Source organism: Castor canadensis, chromosome 5 (genome assembly GCF_047511655.1).
Source record: "Castor canadensis chromosome 5, mCasCan1.hap1v2, whole genome shotgun sequence".
Lineage (NCBI taxonomy): Eukaryota > Metazoa > Chordata > Mammalia > Rodentia > Castoridae > Castor > Castor canadensis.
Genome location: NC_133390.1, coordinates 160,329,183 through 160,355,310, shown reverse-complemented (window position 1 = coordinate 160,355,310; position 26,128 = coordinate 160,329,183). Strand labels below are relative to the sequence as shown.

At 41.9% G+C, this 26,128-nt stretch overlaps 2 protein-coding genes and 1 non-coding gene across 14 annotated transcripts in view; 2 read left to right on the top strand and 1 right to left on the bottom strand.

Moving 5' to 3' along the window:
- Positions 1-709: 709 nt before the first annotated feature.
- On the top strand, positions 710-15,805 carry Dsn1 (DSN1 component of MIS12 kinetochore complex). Of its 9 annotated transcripts, none has more exons than XM_074074711.1 (12): positions 735-934; positions 2,327-2,373; positions 2,566-2,632; positions 2,741-3,061; positions 5,084-5,157; positions 5,838-5,910; positions 8,776-8,863; positions 10,063-10,122; positions 10,486-10,563; positions 11,863-12,010; positions 13,539-13,626; positions 14,131-15,805. In XM_074074711.1, exons 4-12 carry the CDS (start codon positions 2,836-2,838, stop codon positions 14,232-14,234), a joined length of 939 nt encoding a protein of 312 aa, XP_073930812.1. In that variant the 5' UTR covers positions 735-934; positions 2,327-2,373; positions 2,566-2,632; positions 2,741-2,835; the 3' UTR covers positions 14,235-15,805. The 9 variants fall into 9 exon arrangements, 8 of the variants coding, with proteins under 8 accessions (XP_020030860.2, XP_020030864.2, XP_073930814.1 ...); XM_074074712.1 differs by having other exon boundaries at positions 746-850; XM_020175271.2 differs by lacking the exon at positions 2,566-2,632 and having other exon boundaries at positions 710-850.
- An 819-nt stretch (positions 15,806-16,624) lies between these two features.
- The window catches only part of LOC109693737 (protein NDRG3), a 69,699-nt gene continuing 60,195 nt past the window's right edge, over positions 16,625-26,128 (top strand). Inside the window, exon 1 of one of the 4 annotated variants that reach the window (XM_074074709.1) lies at positions 16,625-16,767. The gene's annotated coding sequence lies outside the window, so the exon portion shown is untranslated. Of the gene's footprint in view, positions 16,768-19,950; positions 20,013-26,128 lie in introns of those variants that run through there. The other 3 variants (XM_074074706.1, XM_074074708.1, XM_074074707.1) reach the window with 3 other exon arrangements.
- Positions 18,381-18,512, bottom strand: LOC141423732 (small nucleolar RNA SNORA51). Its single transcript, XR_012448551.1, has one exon. It is a non-coding gene; the product is annotated as a small nucleolar RNA SNORA51 (small nucleolar RNA).

Genomic DNA, 26,128 nt, shown 5'->3' with positions numbered 1-26,128 from the left:
TGCTTTGTAGGTTCTCCTAGGTCGGCAAGGGAGAGTGGAGGAGGCTGATTGGGCTCCTGGGCTGGAAGCACAAAAGGAACATCTAGCTCCAGGATGGGGCCACAGACAGGATTCTCAGAGAGGTGGTTCTTTAGATGAGGCTAAAAATTGGGGAAATTTGCTAGGACGAGCAGGGAAAGTCTTCCCAGGCAAAGGGCACAGCTTGAATAAAGAAGAGTTTGAGCAGAAGCAAGAGAAAGCACTGGATGGGCAGAGGAGCAGCAAGTGGTTGGGGTGTGTTGCCTATGTTGGGGCTGGAAGAGATTTCTTGAACTTTGCTATAAACTGAAGGGCCTGCGGAAGGAGCCCTAGAGCAGGAAAGGATGGGCTGGGGCAAACCGAGCTCAGAGCTCCAGCTCAGCCTTGGAGAGTCAGGTCCACACTTTTGGAGTTAAGGAGTTAAAGAGAGGACGGAAAAGGCCAGGGCATCAGACACCTTCAAGTATTTCTCTGGGCCTCTGTTTTCACATCATAGGTAAACTTTTGGGCTCATTTAGCGCAAAAGAACACCAAAGATTGGCGCCTCCAGCAGGGGACATTTCGGGTCGAGCGTGCCTGGGCAGATGGCTGTCAGGAGCTGGAAGCATAGACTAGGATTTAGGGGGCGGAGCCGGCAAGAACGTTGAACACTGGTGTGCGCATGCGCCTCGCCTGTGGCATGTAGAGTGTGCGCGCCCCCGAGAGGTCGACGGCCGCGCATGCGCTGTTGGTTGGCGGGAATTTCGGAAGTGGCTGCGGTGACGTAGATCGCAGACGGCGCACCTTACTTAGACGCTAGAGGAGCCGTGGCTGTGGCGCAGGGGATGCAGAGGTGATCTAGGGCCGCGGACAGAGTGACCTGTGGTCTTGTGTTTCAGGAACGGAGGCTCCGGAGATGGACGGGAGTCGCTCTGAGGTCCGGAAGTCGCAGATCTCTTCCCGGATGTGTCCCGCTCACCCCTTGATCAGTTTCTGGGTCCGGCCCAACTCAGCGCTCCTGCGTCGGACGGCGGGCACTGGGGTCTCCGGGGCGCAGCGACCCTCTGGGTGGGAGGAAACTTGGCGGGCCGCGTCCCCCTGCTGGGAGAGCTGGCGGCCTAGACCCCCTGAAAGTGGCTGGGGACGGGGAGGAGGGCCGGGGTCACAGCCTGCCACCAAAAGAGCTTGGGTCAGGTGTTTCGCCCTCTGGGATAGAGTGTGTGATAGGGCCTAGCGTCGTGGAAAGGATTGAAAGTGAAGAGGATGTAAGTAAAGTGCTTACCTGGCACAGGGCACTTAAACGACAGTTTGTGCTGTTACTAGCCAAACTTGAGTGTATTTAGTACATCATAAAGACTGGGGGGGTTTAGGTCCTTGTATGGCCCTTCTTTGCCCTGTCACCTTTTCCATATGGACTGCCAGCATCTATTCGTTTCCTTATACTGAGCACCTCCACCTGCAGATGTCTGCTGGAAGGGAGAGGCAGCATGGAAGATGAAAAGATCTCAAGTCAGTTAGTGGCTGTGTTAGACATTGGGAATTTAAGTGTAGTCTGGCTGGGGAGACAGACTTGTAAACGGGTAGTAAAGCCAGTACTAGAGACCAAGGGGTGTGGCCACTAGATCTGACAGAGAAGTGGCTTCATGTTTACACTACCTTGGGAAGGATGGATGTTTTATGGATAGAAGGACAAACGCTTGCAAAGATTCAAAAGTAGTACAGGGAATGGAGTGGCAGGAGAGGGCCTAAATGGTTAGGCTGGGACTAGCTTATGGGGAAATTTGGGAAATACTTTGGGGAAATTTCTGCAGCTGAGTAAAGACTAGATTGTGCTGGAGCAGTGTTGGATGTAGAAAAACCAGTGGAGAGGCTGATAGGCAGTGGAGCCGGGAGAGGATAGAAATGATGACACATGAACTAAACTAGTGACATGGGAATGAATGAAGGACTTGGAGAGACTTGGTAGGACAGAGAGTACTTTGGATCTGGAGAGCTAAGAAGTGTAGAGGATGAGGTGGTTTTTCTAGTTTAGAAGACCAAGTAGTCCTAATGCCATTGGCTGAACTAGAAAACTAGAGACAAGTTAGACACAAAGTAACTGGGAAATAAGTTAGGGCATGTGTTAAGGGAGATGTGACTGTTTCTAGCAATAAGTTCTGTAGAAATTCAGAAAAGGGGGCAATGGTCCTGTTGGTAATTCTCTGTGGAGTAGGTGGGTGAATGTGGCTCAGGGAGGCTGGAAAGCAAAGGCCTATTCCAGGGCAGGAAAACCTCAGTGAGACTGGAGCTGAAATAGGAATTGCAGATCACCTCATTTTCCTGTTTTCAGTTCTCCACCCACAATGACTTCTGTGAGCAGATCAGAGATCTCAGAAGGTAAGCATTAAAGTGAGATTTTGTACCTTTGCCTTGGGTTCAGGCTTCTGAGCTATAGCAAAAATTTTTCCTGGCTCCTAGTTGATTTGGAATCCTATATTCGTGTATTTGAAGAAATGATTCCTTGGTGTGTCTATGATCTGGGGACATACATTTTCTTCCTTCTTTCCTTTCTTTTGGTCTTGGACTCAGACTGGTCCCAAACTCCTGGGCTCAATTAGTCCTGTTGCTTCGGGCTCCTGAGTAGCTGGGACTACAGGTATATGTCACCTCGTGGGGGCATACATTTTCTTTTCCACCTTTTTGCTCAGATAATTAGCTGTGGTAGTTTGATTTTGTATTTTGACTTTTCCATAACAAATACTAGAAGAGGAAGCAGTGACGGCCAAGACTCGTGATCATCAATTGCAATCAAGTCTCAGTTGTGTGGAAGTGTTTGCTAAATCACCTACCTCTCTGGCAATGACTCAAAGCATTTCAAAGGAAAGAAGTCACCTTGACTCTAGCCCGGAAAAGGGAGAAAGTTGTGGTGTCAGCCACCAGGAAGGACTTCAGTTGAGGTCCTTTCATTTGTCCCCTCAAGAACAATTTGTCCGTCATCAAGACAGGAGGCAGTCATGGCGGCGAGCAAGTATGAAAGAAATAAACCGACGGAAGTCACTGCCTCCCTTTCATCAGGGCATCACAGGTGGGATGCTGTGTGCATAAGACAGAGAGATTACAGCTCAAATGAGAGGCAGAGAGGAAGGACCCAAATTATAGTGCAATAGATGTGACTTGCTACTTTTTAGGTGTGTTACTTTGAACAAATCACCTCTCTGAGCCTCAGTTTCCTCTTCTATAAATTGGAGGTAATTCTACCTACCATGTGGGCATGTTCTGCATCTGTAAGTACTGATGTCACACACTTAGTAAGTGTTCAGTATTACTGCTATTTACATTATATCAGACATTCTGATTGCTAATTGTTCAACACTCAACCCTAGCTAGAATGATAGATATTTAAAGAATCCTCCCTGTGGATTTCTACCTCAGATCCTAAAATGGAACAGAGGTAGATGGGTTGATGTTTGAGTTTAGATTTTTCTAACTAGAAATGACTCAGAGAGTAGATGCACATAAAAATATCTAAAGTGGGTCTAGGGTATAGCTGAGTGCACATTTACCATGAGTGAGGCTCTAGGTCCAATCCTTGACACCATAAAGAAAAAAAAAATTAGAATGATGTCATAGTTTTTAAGGATGCCATATCTGAATGTGATTTGTGTAATTTTTTCTCTGCAAATTTACAATGGTTAACTTTCTCTCAGCATCAAAGTGCAGGATGTGAGGTGGAAAATCTAGTGCAATCTTAAGTTTAAACTCCTTTGCCTTAAGGTTCTCAGTAAACTGAGGGGTGAAGTAATGCCTATCTCTCAGGTTGTGGGAGGACCAAATGAATCAATAGATAATGTAATAAGTAAGCCCTTAAATGTTAATTGTTGTGGTTACTTTCAAGGGCTCATTGCACTTCCAGGTGGTCTAATGTGCAGAAGGAAATCTGAGTAAAAGCAGTCATTAGCACATCAGAAAATTGCTGCCACAGTGCTTATGTGCTTGACTTCCTAGATGTGCCACGAAAGCATTAGTAACCTCCCTGAGATTAGCCCTACCTTCCTCTCTATTCCAGAGCATTTAGACTTAACAGGAAATCACCAGTGTAGTAAAATTGCTTGTTTTCTAGTTATTCTGGTCTCCTGCCAGGTTTCCTTGGTTATAGGCAGGAAGAGTCCTGTTTTTCTTGACTAACAGCAGTAAGAATTAAGAGACAAGAGTACTTTAAAAACACAGTAGCCAGCTGAAGTGAAGCTGGAGGGCAAAAAGACGTGTAGCTCTCATACTTTTCAAAACAAACTTCCTTTGCTATGTAATAGTTGCTTGTAGAGGGACATAATTGAAAAAATAATATCTCCATCTTATAGCCACTTGAGGATTCAGTGGGAAAAGTATATAAAATGCCCACTCAATTCATTCTCATTATTCACCGTGTGACCTTGAGCAAGTTACGTTACCCAGCCTTCTGCCTTTTGGTTGTCAAAATAGAACTGATAAGATTCTTGCCTCAAAATTTTATGAGGTGTGTATAGCATTGAAGAAAATGCCTTTTATGCAACAAGTGTTCAACAGGCTTTACCTATTAATATGCATTAGGTCATTACAGAGAGGCAGCATGTTACTAGTGAGAAAAATAGTTCTGGGTGACAAACTTGGGCTGACATCATGGTGCCTTTAGTCTCTGGCCTCAAATAATTTCCCCTCTTAGCTTTAGATTCCCTATCTGTAAAATGGAGCTCATAGAATTTGTAAGAAGACTCTTCAGACAGTGTATTTAAAGCACATTGCAGTGTCTGCTCAAATGTTCTCATCCCCTTTCTTCAAATGATGAATACAAATCACAGAAAGCTAAATTATTTTTTGTCTACCTTGTTTAAACAAGATTTTAATGCAATGCATAAAAGGATTCTAATAACATTTTTAAAAGTTTGGATGCACAAAAAGGTTAACTTCATTCCCCAGTGATCCAGAAAAATTCAGATTCTCTTTTTAATCAGAGAATGCTGCTTCTTGCTTAAGCTGGATTGAGTACATCAAGGGGGAGGAAGTTTTTCAGTTTTGTTGCTTGGTTAACTGTGTAAGTTTGCAGTTTCTTAAATGTGATGTTTTATGTCAGAGCTCAGCAAGTCCATCGGTGTCAATTTAGCAGAAAGCAAACGGCTTGGTGCTCTCCTGTTTTCCAGTTTCCAGGTGAGGTTGTTGGGACTGGGAAATGCTTTCCTTGTTGTTGCTTACTGTTACTTTGACAACTTCAAAGAGATACTAATGCTATGTGATGAACTGATTAAAAGATGAGGGGTTTTTTTTGGGGGGTGGTGATACTGGGGTTGAACTCAGGACCTCAAGTTTGCTAGGCAGTTGCTCTACCGCTTGAGCCACACCTCCAGCACATGATTCATTTAAAAGTCATATTTAATCCCAGCAGCTGAGTTCTCTTTGGACTAGGCTTTCTACTAATCTCAGAGTGACTGCTGTTGCTAACTGAACAGCTAACAGATTTCCCCAGTAGAGCATCTTCTGCGCATGGACAGCAAGTGATGGTAAACCATCATATGCTAAACCAATATATGATATATGTATGTTACATAGTTTTTTTTAAGTCAGACTGTTTCACGGCTCATGGTGCTTATAGCAGTTTAGATAAGTAATTTATGTGAATTAAATGACCATTTTTTTTTCCTGAGTTAAAAATCAAAATGGATAGAGTAACCAAGAGTTTTTCCTCATCTATTTATTTGTTTAGGTGAAAAGTCTTAGGTGAAAAAATTAAATCATGTTTAGTTTTACGTTCAGTAAACAGCATAAGTTAGGTGAACTGGGACTGACCTGGAAAATTTTGGTTGGTGTACTGAAAATGTTTCTTTATTTAGTTCTCTGTTCAGAAACTTGAACCTTTCCTAAAGGACACCAAGGGCTTCAATCTTGAAAGTTTTAGAGAGAAAGGTAAGTTACTAAGAATAGACAAGTGTACTTTGACCCTGGCTTGTACCCCTCTTGTGGTCAGCCAAAGCCTCATTTGCAGGATCCCCATTTATAGGAGCTGCTGCATCATAAAACCAGACTTTTTTTTTTTTAATTGGATAATAATAACAATGTGAGGGTGATTTAAAAAAAAGTATATATGATTGTGAAGTTCAGGAGAAAGTGAAAAGTAATCCTTCTACCCCAACCCTTCATCTCAGCAACTATGGCCACCAGTCCCTTGTGCATCCTTGCAGAGATACTGCTTTTCCAAATGCTCATTAGAATTATGAGGAGATACTCTGTGTTCTTCTATACTCTGGCTTTTCTGGGTGCTGGGGATCAAGCCCAGGGGCTTAATGCACACCAAGTAAGCATTTTACCTACCACTGAGCTATTACCCCCCCCAGGTTAAACTTGGCTTTTTTTTTTTATCTACTAATTTTCAATTGTTTGTTTATTCATTCATTGGTGGTATTGGGGTTTGAGCTCAGGGCCTCATGCTTGCTGGGTAGGTACTCTACCACTTTAGCCCCAACCCCAGCCCTGTTTTGCTTTTGGTTACTTTTGAGATAGGGTCTTGCATTTATGCCCAGGCCTGTCTGGACCACGATCCTCCTTATTTATACTTTTCTTATAGCTGGGATGACAGACATGTGGGGTCTCGTACCTTTTGCCTGGGCTGTCCTGAAACCATGATCCTCTCCATCTCTATCTCTCTTGTAGCTCTGATTATAGGTGTGAGCCACTGTGCTGGACTTAACCTAATAATTTATCACATATATGGAGCTGCCTTGACATTTTTGTAGCCATATAATATTCCCTTATATAAATAAACTATATTTGATTTAACTGGTTCTTTTACTGATGGGCTGTTAGGGTTTTTTGTTTTTTTTTTTTTTAGTTTTTGCTATTATGATGAATAGTGTAGTGAGCACTTTTTTTTTTACACAAGACTTTTAGTTTTAATTTGCAAATAAAATTAAGATAAATTCCAAAATCAGAACTAACTAGGTCAAATAAAATGATAGAAATTACCAGATTGCCTTCAGAGATTGTATCAGTTTATTATCTCACCAGCAATATGTGCAACTACCTGTTTTTTCATTCTTACCAACAGTTTTTATCTAACTTTAACATTTTCTTAGTATTTGATAGGTGATAGAAGATATTTTATAGTTTTAATCTGTGTTTCTTTTATTTTTGAGGAAGGTAAGCTGTTTTAGAGTCATTTATACTTTATTTTCTGTGTAGTGTCTTCTTTCTTTTTTATTTATTTTTTTGAAACAGGGTCTCACTCTGTAGCCCAGGCTGGTTGGAACTCACTATGTAGCCTAGCCTGGCCTTAAAAACTGGGATATTTGCTCTTTTGTATAAATTTATAGGAACTCTTTATATAATAAAGAATTAGCATTTCACTGTGATAAAAGTTATAAATATTCTCGCCTAGGAACCAGTTTTTTTTTTTAATTTTTATTTTATTCATATGTGCATACAATGTTTGGGTCATTTCTCCCCCCTTCCCCCTGCTGCTACCCGGCAGAAACTATTTTGCCCTTATTTCTAATTTTGTTGAAGAGAGAGAGCAATAATAGGAAGGAATAAGGGTTTTTGCTAGTTGAGATAAGGATAGCTATACAGGGAGTTGACTCACATTGATTTCCTGTGCGTGTGTGTTACCTTCTAAGTTAATTCTTCTTGAACTAACCTTTCCTCTAGTTCCTGGTCCCCTTCTCCTATTGGCCTCAGTTGCTTTAAAGTATCTGCTTTAGTTTCTCTGCGTTGAGGGCAACAAATGCTATCTAGTTTTTTAGGTATCTTACCTATCCCCATACCTCCCTTGTGTGCTCTCGCTTTATCATGTGATCAAAGTCCAATCCCCTTGTGTTTGCCCTTGATCTAATGTCCGCCTATGAGGGAGAACATACGATTTTTGGTCTTTTGGGCCAGGCTAACCTCGCTCAGAATGATGTTCTCCAATTCCATCCATTTACCTGCGAATGATAACATTTCATTCTCTTCATGGCTGCATAAAATTCCATTGTGTATAAATACCACATTTTCTTCATCCATTCATCAGTAGTGGGGCATCTTGGCTGTTTCCATAACTAGGAACCAGTTTTTCAACTTTCTAGGAAATAGCTGTTCTAATAGTGTTAACTACACAGTTATCTATAGTAATACTCAAAATCATCCATGTCAGATAACCTAGAAAAACTATGAACTCAGGCTTTCTTGCCAGCTGAAATTGTTTATGTTAGAAGTGCACATCATTGTAGAGTAGGTATGCATGGGTTATTTTGATAGCTAATTAACGTAATGTTCCCACCTACATTCTTCACCTGAATATAATAGCGGACTTTTTCAATCCTGTTGGAGAATGTTTTCACCTGATCCCCACATACATTTATTTGTTTTTTTTGCAGTACTGGAGTTTGAATTCAGGACCTAATGCTTGCTAAGCAGACATTCTACCATTTCAGCCAAGCCCCCAGCCTCAGTCCCATAATTTTTCATTTGCTTTCAGTATTTGTTACATTCTTGCCTATTGCCTGGCTTCTGTAATGTTTTCCCTTACAGTGCCAACAGTTCACATCTCTTAAAAAAATGGTGTAGATATACCTTTTTAACTAAAAAAATGGTGTAGATATACCTTTTTAACTGCCTTTTTCACTAGTCAAGTATAAAACCAATTATAAGTTCTTTACTAGAGAAAGAAGATAAATCTTTCTGCACACCTACACCACTCTTTTGGGTGAATGGGATTCCAGAATGTCATGGGGAAACCAGCTGTTCATTGTGAAAATTTGTATTTTTAATTTTACAACATAAATTTGTTCTCCTTAGCATCTTCTCTTTCTGAAGAATTGAAGCGTTTTACAGACAGACTGGAAAGTGATGGAACTCTACAAAAATGTTTTGAAGAATCAAAAGAGTAAGAACAATTCCTCTTCTATTCTAAATTATGACTGAATTAAGACTTCATTATAATTAAATAGTTGTTTATCTGATTGATAAACATATTTCCAACATCTTACGTACAAAGCTGTTTTTAGGTACTAATAATAAATTAGTCAATGTCCCTCTTGTTATACATTGTACTAGAGGAAACAGTCAAATACAGAAATTATAGTTTCAGATAGTGATAATCTAGGAATTCAGCAAATATGACAGTGACTGGGGGGGGGTTTGAGAAATTTGAGGTAGATTGTTCAGAGAAGATCCTTAATGATTTGGCCTTTGGACTGAGACTTGGTAAGAAGGAACAGCCATGGAAAGATGAGGGGAAAGCATTATTTAGATCTTTGCTAGTCCTATTAGGTGAGAGAAGTTCATGTTCTTTGGCCTTTGGTAGGCAAGAATATTAGCGGAAATTTTAAACTTCGACCCCTTAAATTGGTAGTTCTTCAGGAGGAGGGCTGTCATCCTCAACCCCCTATCTCTGTCCTGCAACAAATCATACATTTGGTCTTACACCATGAGCTTTGTTTGCACTTCATGAAGGTCTGCTTTTCCATAGGTCCTTAGGATTGACTTTTCTAATCAGGAAATATTTATTAGCACAACATTGCATCTCTTTAATGGACTGTATTTAAATACCGGCTGCTACATCTCAGCCAGAGATGGTATAGGCTGTGTCATAGGCCTTGGTGAAAAACAGGAATTGTGGCATTACTAATTTGTTTTTGCCAGGTAGAGCCCCAAGTACATGTGAGATATTTTGGTATTTTCAGTGCCTCCTTTTCTACTAAAATTAATCATCCAGCTGAGTTGGGCTGTTGCTTCACTGTAGGAGTCCAAGTTGGTGAGCTGGGTGGAGCCAGAACATAGGCAGCCCTAAGTGCCATGTTAAGGAGTTTTGGCTTTTTATCTGTATGCAAGGAAAAAAAAGTTAAAGGACATTTTTTGGAAGACAAATCTGGCCATGGTGTGACTTGGAATTGATAAAAGAAATGGAACATAAAGAGATCACTTAGAAAGCCTTTATTTAGTAGAAAAGTGCAATAGAGTCCAAGAATAAATACTTGTTGAAAGCTAAAGTTATAAACATGTTTTATTGCCACTGAAATTAAGTAAGACATATTAAATGCAAGTATATCTTGAAAGACTCATATTCATTTCATCTATATTCAGAAAAGCATCAGATTTTCCTCTGGAAACATCAGTGGCTGAGATGAAGGAGTATATAACCAAGTAAGTGAAAATGAGTGAACCTTTGTTGGGAAATTTAAGTTTTCTCTCTGGGAAAAATGTCTTGTAAACATATGCTCAGCATTAGTATATCAGCACTAGGAGTTAATAGGCTGTGAACAGAGTGTACTGATGGCCAGTTTCATAGGATGGAATCTAGAGAATAGAATGCTAATTTCATTTTAAGACTTGTATTTTGTTGGATTAAATTAGTATTTTTTGAGTCATTCCCACCTTCTAATCCTTTAATGACCTTTTTATTCACATTTTGTAACCAGATCATATGGCTAATGTTCTTATTTTTGCCTCAAGTGATTCAGAATAGATGATCAAAAGCTAACTGGATTTTACCCTCCAATTCTGTAGGTTTTCTTTAGAAAGTCAGACTTGGGATCAGCTTTTGCTGCATTACCAGAAGGAGGCACTACCAGAAGAGATGTCCAGGTTAGTTCTTGAACTGGAAAGAAGTTACCTTTTTACCTTGTGGAATTTAATTTGAGTTTATTTCAGGTCTGTTAGTACAAATTGAATGATGAATCCTTTCTCACAGTTCAGTCAACTCCTTAAGACTATAAAGCGTATCTTAATACTTGGACCATAAATGGAGAGTGAGTTTGAAAGAAGAGAGAGTTGGCATCACTATTTTCAGTCCAAGAACAGAGCTACCTCTGTCTGCTGTGTCCTTGGCTGCCATTTCACATCCTCACAGAGGCAGGCTTATTGTGCCTTGCACCTGGCCTTTGAGCTGCAGGTATAGAGAGACCCCTGGAGATAGAAGAGAATAGAATGGTGGAGGAGTGTATAAGGCAAGAGAAGATCTTTACCTGGATTGTGAAGGCAGAGGAAAGTGGGAAAGTACTGGATAGTTTGGTTTAGTTGAGCATCTGAGCCATTTTTTGTTGTTGTTTTTTAAGTCAGGGTCTCACTAGGCATCTCAAGCTGGCCTTGAACTCATGATCTTCCTGCCTCAGGCTCTTGAGTGCTAGGATTATAGGCATACACCATGACGCCCAACTCTAAGCTGGTATTTTGCTTTATTTTTTTGTTTCTTTTTATTTATTTATTTTTTGGGGGCAGTCCTACTCTACCATTTGACCCATTCCCCCAGCCCTTCATTTTGTTTTTTTGAGGCAGAGTCTCACTACGTAAGCTGGCTTAGAACTTGGTGTAGCAGAGCCTGGCCTTGAACTTGTGATGCTTTGCCTCAGTCTCTCAAGTACTAGGATTACATTTGTGCACTACCACACCTGGCTCAGCCAGTATTTTTAAGCTTTTTTCCCAACCGAATCTTAGCTAGAAAACCAACTATAAAATGTTAGCTAACCCCTAATTACAGAAGCTTTCTGTCAGTAGCAAAGTTTTGAGAAACACGATATGAAAAACTCTAATCCAGTGATGGTTTTCCGTTACTTTATTTGCCACATACATACTCTATATGAAGGTCAAAGCTTATAGCATAAGGAACCGGGCACTGGTGCCTCACAAGCTACTTGGGAGGCTGAGATTGGGAGGAGGATATAGGTTCAAGACCAGCCAAAGCAAATAGTTTGCAAGAACCCTTCTCCAAAATAACCAGACCAAAATGGACTGGAGACATGGCTCAAGTAAGTGCAAAGCCCTAGGGTAAATAGAAGAATTTTGATTCAGCCATGTAAGAGTTTCTTTCCAGAGCTAATCTTTTACATCTTGTCCAGAAAAAAATTATAAAATTCCTTGAAAGCTCTTGTTTTGTTTTGTTTTTAGAGGACCAACTGAAACTAAAATCTCAGAAGTCAAAGTGGATCATCCAACATATCTTGGGTCTTCCCAGAGCAAAGTTCTTAACACAAAGCCTGACTACCAGAAAATATTGCAGAACCAGAACAAAGTCTTTGATTGTATGGAGTTGGTGGTATGTTGCTACAGGTTTATTTGGTTGAGCTGTGTAGCTTTGCTATCTTGTCATCTTTGTTAGTCAGCTTTCCGTTGCTGTGACAGAGTTCTAACATAATCAACTGATGAGGAAAGCTTTATTTTGGCTCACATTTTCTTTTTTTGATGATCCTGGGGCTTGAACTCAGGGCCTCACTCTTGCTAGGCAGGAACTCTGCCACTTCAGCCACTCCGCCAGCCTTTTTTTATGTTGAGTATTTTTTGAGATAGGGTTTCTTGAACTATTTGCCCATGCTGGTTTCAAACTCTCCTGCTCTCTGCTTCCCAAGTAGCTAGGATTATAGGCGTGAGCCATTGGCACCTGGGTTGGCTCATATTTTCACAAGTTTCAGTTCATGGTTGTTTGGTCATGTTGTTTTGGGCCTGAGGCCACTCACAGTATGTCATGGTGGAACATGATGGTGGCTACCCTCATGAGGCTGAGAAGCAAAAAGAAAGAAAAGGAGGTCAGGGTCCTAAAATCCCCTTTAGGGGCACACACCCAGTGACTTACTTCCTAAATGTTCTACCTCCTCCCAATAGTGCCACTAGTGGTTGACCAAGCCTTTCGCATATGAGCTTGTGGAGGACGTTCAAGTTTCACACTACAGCTTTATCTTTGGAAATTAAAATATCTGGAGAGTGTATGTAAGAAGAATATTTAATTCCACTTTGGGAAAAACATGGAAAGGCAGTGTAAGGGGTATAGAGAATACAGAGAGGGCCACAGGTTGCTATTTTATGTATAGCAATTTGTTTTTTTTTTAATATTTTCTTTTATTGTTTTTACATTTACTTTCATGTGTATACATTGTTTGGGCCACCTCTCCCTTCCTCCTGCCCCTACTCCCCATAGAGCAGTTCTTGAAGGTCCTGCCAGGTGCCAACTTTACAGCATCTTGAAGGAATGAGGAGGTAAGCCATGAGGACATCAGTCCAGGTATCAATAGGAAACAGACGACATTGGAAATAAGATAATTCAGGAATTTTCAAAGCTTTATTTTCAGGGGCTGTGTGTAAAGGTGACAAGAACTACAGGGACTAGTGATGTAACTATGGGTTTGCTCAGCGCTCTTATTATCCCATGGCCTGGAGGAAGGAGCCATTACTGTGACATCTGGGGCAAGAGTCACATAGTTGCTGTTCTGAGAGAACACTTGAGGGATGCAGCTAGCTGAACATGACCTTTCTGGGAACAAGTCTGGGTAATAAATACCTTGGCCTCAGTAAGCTTCCTCCCCCTTTCTTCCTAGGGCTCTTGTCAGACCTCACCCAACCAGGGCATTCTGTTAATAGAGGTCATGGAGTCAGCCTCCTGGGGCATAGAGCAGGCTGGAAAAAAGTGGAGTGTGGTTCAGGAAGCGCCAACAGAGAATGTTTGGCATAAGCATTCTAGGCTGAAAGAGCAATAGGCTCAAAGCTCCTGGACAGCCTACCTGCCTAGCAGGTTTGAGGAACATCAAAGAGGCCCTGGAGCCCTGCAGCTCATGGCTGTCTTCTGTCTGCAGATGGATGAGCTGCAAGGATCAGTGAAGCAGCTACAAGCCTTTATGGATGAAAGTACCCAGTGCCTCCAGAAGGTGTCAGTACAGCTTGGTAAGTGTGCTTGAGGAGACACACTTCTACATCTGATAATCTTTGGGATGCAAACTGTCCTTCCAAGCACATGGTCCTGAGGGTGATACTTCTGTTACACGATTTGTTCCCCCCATACAATAAGTATGTTGATGGGGGAGTTTCTGGATATGTAAATTCCACAGAAACCTCTCATGAACTGTGTTGTGGTAAATCCAAGACAAAAAATACCCACTGCTTTTAACCTCTTTGCTTTTCAAGAATCCACAAAGTAACACTGACATTACTCCTTGATAGCTTTTCCTGACCTCCTCTGGTCCTAAATTATTTGCTATACACACCTCCATTTTCTTATGGTAATGTGGATATAGTGTACCTGGCTTTTCTACAGCTAGCTCCCTGAGGATAGAGACCCTATATTTGTCACTGTATTGCCCTTCACTATCTGGCTCAGTTTCCATACATTAAGTTTCCAATAAATTTTATGTGAATTTAACTGAAATGTATTTTTTGGCTTCTTTGCAGAGAAGAGAAGCATGCAACAATCAGATTCTTCACCTGCTAGAAAACTGCTCAGACTTCACCTACAGAGCCCCCCTTCCACACAGTGCTCTGGATCTTGTCAGTGATCTTACCCAGCCTTTCTGCCATGAGGTGATCAGAGGAGAACACTGAGAAGAATGCCCCAGCATGTGGTGACCGTGTAGAGTCTGAGCTGGGAAGTTCTGTCTCATTGCCCATGTGCATAGCTGACTGACTGCAGAGCACTTTGATGTTTACTGAGTGATGGAATTTATGAATCCAAAAGATACTGTAGAGATACTTTTTCCAGAAATGTATAAAATGCTTGAAACTTTCTTTTTGAAATGATCTTCAGAACCAGTGGCCCATTGTTTTAAATATCCTTCATGATCAGAAATCTTCATCTTGTGAAGATGTTTTCCAGGTTTTGAAACAAACCAAAGTCATCTAGGACCAAGTTTAATGAAACATTTTAGGGATCACATTAGGTTCTGGCCATAAAAGCATGAGACTGGTTTTCTAGGTGATTTTAGGTCCAGGAGCATTGAGCATTGTTTACTCATTGGAAATCATTGGGATACATCAAAATCAGGTCTCATTTTTATGACTTGGCTGGCCTTGACCATGATCCTGCTACTTATGTTTCCTGCCTGAGAGGACAGGTGTGTACCACCACACCAGCTTGATTGATTGAGATGGGGTCTCACTAATGTTTTGCCCTGGCTGGCCTTGAACCTTGATCTTCCTATCTCTGTCTTTTGAGTAACTGGGATTATAGACATACACCACTACACTTGGCCCCTTAGATTGCTTTTATTTTTTTATAGTACTGGAAATCAAACCCAGGGCCTTGCACATGCTAGGTGAGTGTTCTGCCGCTGAGATGCACTGCAGTCCCAGAACTTTATTTTTCAAAAGTCACTCTAGTTGCTTTGTGGGTAGTAAAAGCAAGCAAGGTGTGGATCTGCAAGAACAGTTAATCTCCCTCTGTAGTTGAGGTAAGAAATGACACAACTTGTCTAGGTTAATGTTAAGTGGATGGGGAAGGGGCACGGCCTACATTGTTCTTAATGTCTGGATCATAGTAAGCCTGAAAACTATGTATTAAAAACCCACCCTACCATTTCTGGGACTGAGAAAAAGTTATTTAACTTCTTGTATCTGTAAGGTTAGAAGAATGATGGAATTTATATTGCAAGGATGCTATAAGGCTTAGAATGGTGGTATCAGTTTGCTGCTGAGGCTGATGGCTTAAACAAGTGGGTGGAAGTGAGATGGGAACGCTGACCGTTCAATCAGACATAACAGGTAGACAATTCAGCCGGTCTCATACACACAGGTGGAGAACTGGGCAGTAAAGTCTTGGATTAGAGAGAAAATTTGAGAGTTATGTGTAATTATTGAAGATGAGAATGGATGAAATTCAACAGAATAGAGCAAATAGGGACATTTCAATCAATCTCAAGGAATCCCAGCATTTGTCAGGAATGGTGTTAAGTGCCTACTGTTTCAGAGGCAGAGAGAAAACAGTGTAAAGCATGGAGGGAGTCTTACTGAGTTTCCTCACCTGTAAAGTGGGGATAGAATCACCTCTTCAGGGGGATTATACCTTCCCTCAGTTTATTACATCATATTGCATATTTTGTTTATTAAATAAATATTTGTTCAAACTTGAGAATAGAGGTGTGTTTGGTGTCTTAACAGCTAAATACGATAGAACATAGAAAAATAATACCGAGGTCCAAGCATCATTTAGTTCTTATTTATCTCTATGGATGAGGCACTCAGGTGCGGAGAGACCTAATTAACCAAGGACATATAGATGGTAGTGGAGGGTGAGCTAAAAACCAACCTGGCACTCAGTAAATGTTAACGAAGAAACATAAATTGTATAATAAAGGGCTGTGCTTAATTGTTTTCCTCTACCCAAATTTCGTTCAGGAATTGTGTCTGATGAATTACAGTATTATCACCGTCCTTTAAGATGTTTGGCTGTTTGTTACATTTACCCTGAGAATAATCATTGATACTTAGTGATCAATTAATACTTAGATTAATAAATAAGCTCCGTAGGGGAAGATACTATGTTATGTAAATTTGGTGTTGAATTTTTGAGTCGTTATGCTTAATATGTGCAATCACTGTGGGAAGGGATGAGTGTGAATCAGGAGCCCTGAGTTGTAATTCTAGTTCTGAAGTTATTGTGTTCATTTCTGAAAATTTCACTGAGCTCCTCGCAGGTGCCATGCGCTGGTGCATGTGATCTCGAATGTGGCTTTCAGCGTCTTGATAGGAGGCTGCCCTATTAAGACCCTTGGGGCTTCCTAAAGACGAAACTCAGAGGAAGGGGAGGAGGCTGTGCAGAGTGAGCACTCACTACGCCCCCTTCCTGGCAGCTCTAGGGCCGAGATTATCCTCCCAGAATACTCCGCGGCAAGAAAGACTACATCCAAGATGGCGCCGTCAACCCCTCCCAGCCCGACCACCACCACGGTAGTTTCCGAGGCGCTCGGGTGCGGTGCGCATGCGCGGTCTCGTGTCCCCAGTGCGCCTGCGCTCTCGCAGCGCCTCTCCCGCCCCTCGCCTCTACTGCTGCCGCCGCCGCCACTGTTGCTGTTGTGCTGACTGCTGGCGCCTCAGGTGAGTGAGCGCCTCAGCCCAGCCTGCTGGGGGCGGGCGGCGCGGCTTGCGGGGGCGTCGCTCCTCCCTGAGTTCTCGACCTGGTCCCCGAGCCCCGGGTCCGAGCTGCCAGGCGCCTCCGGAGCCCTGGCGCCCTGTGCCCCGCCAGCTGGACCTGGGTCTGCCCGTCCTCCCTCGGTCGCTCCCCGCGCCTGCCCTCCAGGCCACAGAGTGCAGGCGGCGGGGTCGAACCATCCCCCGGCGCGGACCCCCTCGGTCCCAGGGACCGCCTGCAGGCCTCACCCCGCTTTCCTGCTCGCTCTCTTCAGGCGGCGGAGCTCGGCGATCCTCGGGCCGGGCATCCGTCCGCCTCGACCGCCCCGCAGCCCCGGGGACTTACAAGAGGGGGCCTGAACGTGCCGTGCCGCTCCGGAACCCCAGAAGGCACCCTCTGTTGGGGAAGGGGCTGCTTAGCCCCCACTTCTCAGCCGAGGAAACTGAGGCACGGAGCGGTGGAATGGCGTGTCCAAGGTCACGGGCTGACAAGTGGCATGGCCAGTACTGGAACTCCGGGGCTTGGGCTCTCACGGCTAGTGCTGTTCGAATTTGAGCTCCTGCCTCTAAAAATTCTTTTAAATACACTTGTCATCTCCAGAGTTGCCCTTAATCGTCATGAAAATGGGCTGCCAATGGAGTGTCTTCTTGTCAGAGCACAATTGAGGAGTTACGATATTAATAATAGCGATATTAATAAGAGCTGGCGTTCATCCAGCGCTTGCGTGTCAGGGATCTTGCAAAGCGTTTTATTGCGATCATCTCACCTAGTACCTCAGCGTCCCCCAGTCCAGTGCTTCCCCCTCCCTTCTTTCTCATGGAGGATATTTTCTGCAGCGCTCGCCTCCCTGTCATACATAGACTAGCAGTCTCATGGCTCAGGAGGCAGGGAAGCTCTCCCTGGTGGCTTACTGGCAGAAAGTAAGCTTCACCTGCCTACTTCCACATTTCCTCCCCAGCCTGACCCCCGGAGGGTATAATTATTATATCTTCTTTTCCTAGCTGCCAGGAGACCATTTCTGGGCTGGATGGGCTGGTTAGACTTGGAGGTGACAGAGCAGATTTAGCCAGCACTCACCTCATTTTGGGACTTTCTGGCTCTGCTCCAACACTGGTCTTGAATATTTCGATGTTTAAGAGAAAAGGTCATTGACACAGTGGTGCTGAATCTAAGAAGCTTGCTTTGATTTGAAGTCTCAAATAACAGCTATAAAAATATGTTAATGTTTTTATAATAACTAGCTCATACTGCTTTTTTCTCCCTAGGCAAGTCCTCCTCCACACTTCAAAGGCTCCACTAAATTACCCCCTTCTCTATGAAGCCTTCCCTCCTTGATTTTTTCCAATTGGAATTAAACACACACACAGCAGGGTAGAGGCCTTGTCTTATCCCTTAGAGGTCGGGGACCATCTTTGCAGCCCCAAATGCCTGGCTCATAGTAGACCCTTAGAAAAAAACTCAGCGAATTTCCACTGCTCATTTTCGTTACTCAAAGGGTGATGTTCTTTTGCTGCCCTTCTGGTCATCCTCTTGCCCTTCAATTTCTCTTTCCCTCCTCCCTTTTTTATTTTTCCTTTTCCTGTGTCTCCTCATTCACAATACAGAACAGGCACAGGGCCTGGGCTGAGGCATATATGGGGTAAGTTTACTTTTCCTCCTCTTTTTACACACTCAGTGTAAGAACACAGCCTGTGGTAAGCACCAGGAGGCCTGTCCCTCCCTTTAGATTCAGCTTTTAATCATCACCCACCACTCACAGGCCTCTCAGTCCACTCTGTTTTTTCTGAAAATTTGCACATAAAATGTCTTGCATCAAGAAGCCTGTTTATTCCAAACAGTGGATGCTGCTTAAGCCTACAGGGAAGTTTTTATGTGCATGTTGCAGTAGTGTGGCCAGAGGCTTATGGTTGTTTAGTCTATCCTTAAGTGCATGTGAGATCCATTTTTACATTCTTTGCCTTATGTGGCTGACTGCCGCAGATGGTAACAGAGTGATCACAGTTTTACTGTGTACCAATACAGGATATTTATAATAGTGACTATTGAAAAGGGCCTTTGGGAGGCAGCAGATTATGTACACAGTTTCTCCACATAAATGAAGCTTCTTAAAGAATAGGATTTAGGGAGTTGGAAACTTCACTTTTTACTTTATACCTTTCTATGTTATTTTTTGAATTATGCACATACTTGTTTTGTATTTTATTAATTTATTTTGGCTGCACTGAAGTTTGAACTTAGGGCCTCTTGCTTGCTAGGCAGGTGCTCTACCACTTGAGCCACTCCACCAGCCCCTGGTTTTATATTTTAAAAAGGAAAGAAAAAGGGTTTGTGGAGTGGATCAAGTGGTGGTGCGCCTGCCTAGCAAGCATGAGGCCCTGAGTTCAAGCCCCGTGCTGTTCTCTTCCCCCCAAAAAAGGAAAGAAAAGTCTTTTTAAAGACTTGTTAATAGGCTAAAATATTAATATTAATGGATTAAAAATATTTTTAGTGTCTGCTCTATGCCAGATGCTAATAGCTTTTGGAAATACAAAGCCTCTGCTAAAGCTTGCTGTCTGATGACAGAGAGGGCCTAGCTCTCTGCTTGGCTGATAATAGACACTTGAGCAAATTCAGGCAAGAAGGAAAGAGGGAAAGAAAAAGCCAAATGAATGATTCTGAGGGAAACTTTTCTGACAAGCCTAGATATGCAAAAAGAAAGGAAGGGGTACATCAATAAAGAAAGGAGGACTCTGAAGTCTGAAGGTTAATATTTTGGGCTTAATGCAGAAAAAGATGTCATCTATTCTGAAAGCTACAACTTCTCTACTTTTCTGTTTGAAAATAGCACACAAAAACTTACCTGTATTTGCCAACTTTCAGGACTTTCTTTGGGTAAATGAAAAATTACTGTCTTTAACCACAGTGCTAATTCTATTATACTTAAACCATTTACCTATAATTTTGCCTTTGGTTCTCATATTTTTTATGTGATATTAACTGATATATGGAGGATGGTTAAGTGTTGTAAAAAAATGGGTGGTCTTGAGCTGGGGCTATAGGTGGTACAGCATGTGCTCAGCATACCCAAGGCCCTGGGTTTGATCCCAAACAACACACACACAAAGTGGTATTATATCTTTTGACCTTATTTCTTCAGTGAGAGGGATGGTACAGTTGACTGAAAATTCTGTGAAGTTTCCTGTAGTGCCTGACAGAGTTTAACATATCAATCGTAAGTAAATATTTGTTGTTAATGGCTGAAGAGGGTTCCATGTAAACACTAATTACAGTACCAAACAGACTGTGCTATTCAGCTTGATATGGAGCCTGAGATCTCCCTGCATATAAGGAGAATGTATGATAAGAGTAGTGTTCTCCCCAACTTTTCCTATGGAGGTGCTACTTTGCATCTTTTCCAGCCTTACTATAGTAAATGAAGATTAATTTCCAAAGTAGAGGGGGTGCTTCCCTCAGGCTTTGGCCATGTTAATTTGATGAATTCCCTTCACCTAAAAATGCCCATAACCTACAGTCTGTTTTTTTCAATTGATTAAAAATAGATTCCTGATAAAACCATTCTTCATATTTGATTTTGTTACTTATTAAGATCTTTTGTTACATATTTTGCAGTATCTTTTTAAAGAAGATACTGTTGCTGTTTCAAGTTTTTGGGTAATAGTTATCATTTGGGGGGAGCTATTAGTGTAATGACCTATCAGTTCATAAATCCAATGAATCAGAGTAAGGAAAATTGTATGTAGCTCATAAATTGCTTCCCATTTCTAATGATAATTTAAGATTGGAAATCATGTCAGTTTTTCCTTTAACTAATAATTGCTGTAATCTTTCCAGAATTATCATCTGCTTTTTAAGCACTTCATTAGAGATGACACTTGTATCCTTATAGTGCTTTTAGATGCTTAAGACTAAAATTTCAACTCATGGTTAAAAGTTGAATGGGGTTGGTAGTATAGCCCAGTGGTAAGAGTGTATTTCTAGCATACGTGCGACCTTGAGAAAAAAAAATTGAATGTTTGTTTAAAATTGTGAGATCTTAGCTCCACAGCCATTGTACATTAAACTTAGCTAAGAGAAGAGAGGATCCGATTATTGTTTCTTTATCCCTGCAGTCAGAAAGCTCAGAACAGGGCCTCTCCTGCTACTCTTCAACTCTGGAAAATACTGTTTCTTTTAAGTCATTGTATTGGGATGGTTTTAACCAGTGTGTTGACTAAAACGTAACTTTGGGTGATTAGACAGCCCACAGGTAGATTGCTTTTTCAAACCCTTAGGTAGGTACTGGTCTGCCCTATTAAAGTAATAGTATTAACACCTAAACTTTGGTGCTTTTCGGTTTTCAAAATTCTTTGATCATTAAATTCCTGGTAAACTTCAGACACCAACAGCTGAGAAAATAAGTAGAAGAGGGCTGTGGGTGTGGCTTAAATGGTAGAGCACCTGCCATTTGAACTAGAGTTCAAAGCCTAGTATTGCCAAAAAAAAAAAGAAAAAGAAATAGAAGAATTAATGATCAGATGACATCAAGTGGGAAAAGTTGCTAATAGAGGCTTCTGCAAGCTCTGAATGCAGACTACTTAGATTCAAACCCTTGCTCTGCTGCTTTCTAGCCTTTGGCAAATTACAAAACCTCTCTGAGTCTCAGTTTCTTTATTTGTAAAATGGGGAGGATTACAATACCTAGCTTATAAATGTGTTGGGAAGATGAAACAATGAATGGTTAAAATGCTTATCATGATACCTGGCATAGTATGCAATAAATTTGGCTAATATGTGTATTAAATACTGCATTTTAGTGCTCTTGTTTGTCCTTTACCTCATTCAAACTGTACTAAGGAACAAATTGTTTTCCAGGATTGTGCCTTACAGCTGGTGGGAACCCAGAGCTCATCTAAGAGCTCATACCAAGACCAGGGCCTTGCCAGCAGTAGCTTTCCTATTATCCTGAGCTGCATCCTTCTAGAGTGTAAGGCAGACAGTTGTGCTTCTGCTGCTAGAGTTACTTTAGTATGACCTCCATGTCAGACAGCTTCATTTACTGTTGGGTGTCTGGAATTAACAGGAAGGCCCCTTGATAGGAATTGCTTTGTTCTAGCAGTTATTTGTACCAGGACCCTGGAGTGAAAAAAATGAGTATATAGGGTAGACTCAGATTTCCAGTTTGTCAGTATCTGCAAGTCTGTCATTTATCACCAGCTCTACAACCCAGCAGTGACACAATAGGAAGGTGGGCCTATTTTATGGGATGTTCCTGTTAGAATGGGAGTCTGTGAGCATGCCTCAGCAGCTGCCTTGCACTCTACCTGCCATTTATTTGCCTATATGTGTAGGGGGATACCATCTCTGAGAGTATCCAGATTTTTCTTTATGCAGTGAAAAAATCTGAGTGAGCTGTATTTTAAGTCTTCGTTTTTTCTATGAAGCTGGGTGGTTTTGTTTGTTTACCTGGCTTCCTGGGGAGTCTCCTGAGATCCATTGCTTTCCTAAGGGCCCCAGGAGACAGCAACGAAACCAACATCCATTGCCCTAGACACTTAAGGGGATACTTAAGTCAATAGTATTGGATTAGATTAATTCAGGCTTTAACCCTAACAAAATTTAAAGAGCCAATTCATCAGATAATTGTGCTTCTCATAGATGGAAGTATGGAATTTAGCTCAGTGCTCTGGAATATCTTTCAGAACCTGGGCTGGGAGTCCAGCTGCTAATCTTCACCCACCCCCATCTTGCTGTGTCAATTTAGGCAAATCACTTAAATTTTCTGTCTCTTTCCTCACCAGAGGATGAGGGCATTACTGTAGACCAGTGGTTCTTAGACCTAGCTGCATTTAAGAATTACCTGTTGGAGGTTTAAAAACAAAACAATAACTGATCTCTTCTTGGCAAGATGGGGTGCACAGAAATATAGCTGCTGTGATTTTTATACTTTTTTTTTTCAGTGCTGGGGAGTGAATCCAGGGCCTTATGCTTAATAGGCAAACTACCACTTGAGCTATACCCCTAGTGTTTTTGTTCTTATTTTGTTTTTGACATAGGGTCTTACTAACTGCCCAGGCTGTCCTTCAACTCCCAGTCTTCCTGCTTCCACCTCCTAAGTAACTGGTATTACAGGTGTTAACCACCACTCCCTGCTGTGATTTGTGTTCTATTAAACATTTGTGTTACATTTTGTGGTGTTGTCTACATCATTACAAATAAGTTAGTTGATAGATAGCCATCCATGACCAGTCTCTAGCTGTCATTTTTAGCCTTATCTCTTTTTTTAATTTTTTTTTTATTTTATTCATATGTACATACAATGTTTGGGTCATTTCTCTCCCCTTCCCCCTCCCCCACCCCATCCTTATCCCCCTGCTCCCTCCCTTATCCCCACAACCCCTCGCTACCAGGCAGAAACTATTTTGCCCTTATCTCTAATTTTGTTGAAGAGAGAGTATAAGCAATAATAGGAAGGAACAAGGGTTTTTGCTAGTTGAGATAAGGATAGCTATTCAGGGAGTTGACTCGCATTGCTTTCCTGTACATGTGTGTTACCTTCTAAATTAATTCTTCTTGAACTAACCTTTTCTCTAGTTCCTGGTCCCCTTCTCCTATTGGCCTCAGTCGCTTTAAAGTATCTGCATTAATTTCTCTACATTAAGGACAACAAATGCTATCTAGTTTTTTGGGTGTCATACCTATCCTCATACCTCCCTTGTGTGCTCTCGCCTTATCATGTGATCAAAGTCCAATCCCCTTGTTGTGTTTGCCCTTGATCTAATGTCCGCATATGAAGGAGAACATATGATTTTTGGTCTTTTGGGCCGGTTAGCCTTATCTCTTATTTCGAACAGGAATCCTCTGCTCTTGCCAAAGTGGAACATTTTCCAGCAGACCTTGTGCTTTCTTTTCTCCTTATCTTTAAGTTATCTTCTCTTCCTGGAATTATTATTTTTATTCTTTCATCCTCACCTATAGGAATTTTATCTACCCTTCAAATATTACTTTTGTCTGAGCACCCACAGCCTGCATTGACTGACCTTTGCCCTAAGCCACTGTAAACCTTTGAGCAGTTGCTCAATTGTCTTCCCCACAGAGGACATTTGGCATTATCTGGAGGCATTTTTGGTTGTTACAACTGTTGGAGAGAGGGTACTTCTGCCATCTAGTTTGGAGGCCAAGGATGTTACTAAACAATTCTATAATGCACTGAACAGCCCTGTCCCTACAACCTGACCTAAAATGACTGGTGCTTACGCTGAGAGACTGCCTTTGAGTTTGTCCAATTCACAGGCTTATGTGTATGCAGCCCTGAGCTGTAGTGATATGTTTACAGACTTTGTCTCCCTTATTCAGTTGAATAATGGGTGACCAAGTCCCTGCTTTCTTGTTATTACCTATGTATCAGGATTTAATCCTAGAGCATGTGGCCTTATGGTAACTGCTCAGTGTAATTTAGAACCAGAGTTAACGAGGTCCTCTTGGAATGGAGGTGACGAGATAGTTTGCTAAATTTCCCTGTTTTTTTTGTTTTTTTTTTTTTTCCTTGAGCCACTCGCCTGGGCTGACTTTGAACCGTGATCCTCCTGATCTCTGCCTTCTGAGTAGCTAAGATTATAGACGTGAGCCACTGGGACCCTGCTTGAATTTCTCTTCTTTTCACTCCCAGATCTCTTTATCTATGATGGCTGGAGAGGTAGTATGATACGGGGCATAGAGTGAGCATTTGGGATCAGAAGGCTTGGGTTTCAGTTCTAGCCATATCATTTATTAGTTGTGATATTTTTGTCAGTCAATTTCACTTCTTAAGCCTCAGTTTTTTCATCTCTGTAATATCAGTGATGCCTCTGCCCCAGTATTTTTACAGTCTCATTATGAGAATCCAGCTGTTAGATGTGAAGGTGTTTTGTAAATTGTGAAGTGCTGTAATGAGTGCTCATTTAGCCAATGTTTATAGGTAAAAAGAGAGGACATGGGTCTGCTTGCTGTAGGTGCTCTGCTTCTTGGCTAGTCCCCTGGCTACTTCTGCAGCTTTTAGCCATAACTGTTTCAGTGCTAGCTGCATCTGACCCCTTCCAGCTTGTTCTTCCTGGATGTGCCTTCTTTGTTTGCTGACTTCATTCTGTTTTTGTTGTCTTCAGTGTTGCCCAAACCAACAGTGATTGACTCTACCCCTACACAGAGTAGTAGCCTGATGTCAATAGATTCTGGCATAGCCAAAGATAACATATAACCCTGGTCATCAGGGAAAGCTACAAAATAAGACAGCTTGTAGTTTGGAAAGGTAATACTTTCTTACTGTTCTTTGTCTTTTTTTAAAAAACAACAACAAAGCAGTGTTTTGAAGCACTGGAAATCGCTGTGAGCTTTTTGTGGCTAAATGGACACAGTGCAGGGTGAAATAAAAGCCTGAGGCTCCCATGTCCACAGGGTCAGACCAGCTGCACTCTCCTGTTGACTTGCTGAGTAACCTCCATAAGTCCTTGAACCCAGTGACCCCTTAGGATTGCAATGAGGGCTGTGTGAGGTGGCAAGGTGTAGCACTCACCTTGCAAAAAACGTGAAGCACTACATTTATGGAGAGCTTTGGGATTATACAAAATGTCAGCCCTATCAGGGACCCAAAAAGGTCATTCTGCCTAAATTCTTCCCTTTACAGATAGAGAAATAGAGGCCCAGAAAGGGAAAAGGCTTTACCCAAGGCTTTTCCCAGTGCCATTCAGCTAGGTATAGGCCTTCCTAGGTCTACAGTCCACTTTTTTTTTTTTTGGCAGTATTTTGAGATTGAACTCAGGACTTGAGTCCACTTTTGATAGCTCATTCCATGGTTGTAAGAATCCGTGTATCTCCTCCAGGTATTCATTTTCTGAGCGAACAAAGGCTTGTACTCTATATCATTAGACTTTATTTTATTTATTTGTTTACTTTTTGTGGTGCTGGGGATTTAACCCAAGGCCTTGTAAATACTAGGCAAGTGGTCTACTACTGAGCTGTGCCCCTGTCCTTGTATAAGTAGTCTTTAAATTGTGTTCTGCAGAGACTTGGTGGCCTCACTACCACTTCAGTCGATTCTCTATACGTTTTTCTGTTTTCTATTTCAGAGGTTTGATGCAAAACTTAAAAGTCAGTGGTTTAAGCCAGATTCAAGTAGCTAGTAATTCTAGCTACTTGAGAGGCAGAGGTCAGGAAGATCAAGGTTTGAAGCCAGCCAAGCAACTAGTTCATGAGACCCTATCTTGAAAATACCCAACACAAAAAAGGACTGGAGGAGTTGCTCAAGTGGAAGAGCAACTGCCTAGCAAGTGTGAGGCCCTGAGTTCAAACCCTAGTACTACCATAAAAAAAAAAAGT

Bases quoted from the DNA above. Each gene is read 5' to 3' on its own strand.
- Dsn1 (XM_020175271.2), top strand. The intron at 2,374-2,740 runs GTAAGCATTAAA...AACAAATACTAG, and splicing joins CAGATCAGAGATCTCAGAAG to AAGAGGAAGCAGTGACGGCC. The intron at 10,564-11,862 runs GTTAGTTCTTGA...TTTTGTTTTTAG, and splicing joins CTACCAGAAGAGATGTCCAG to AGGACCAACTGAAACTAAAA.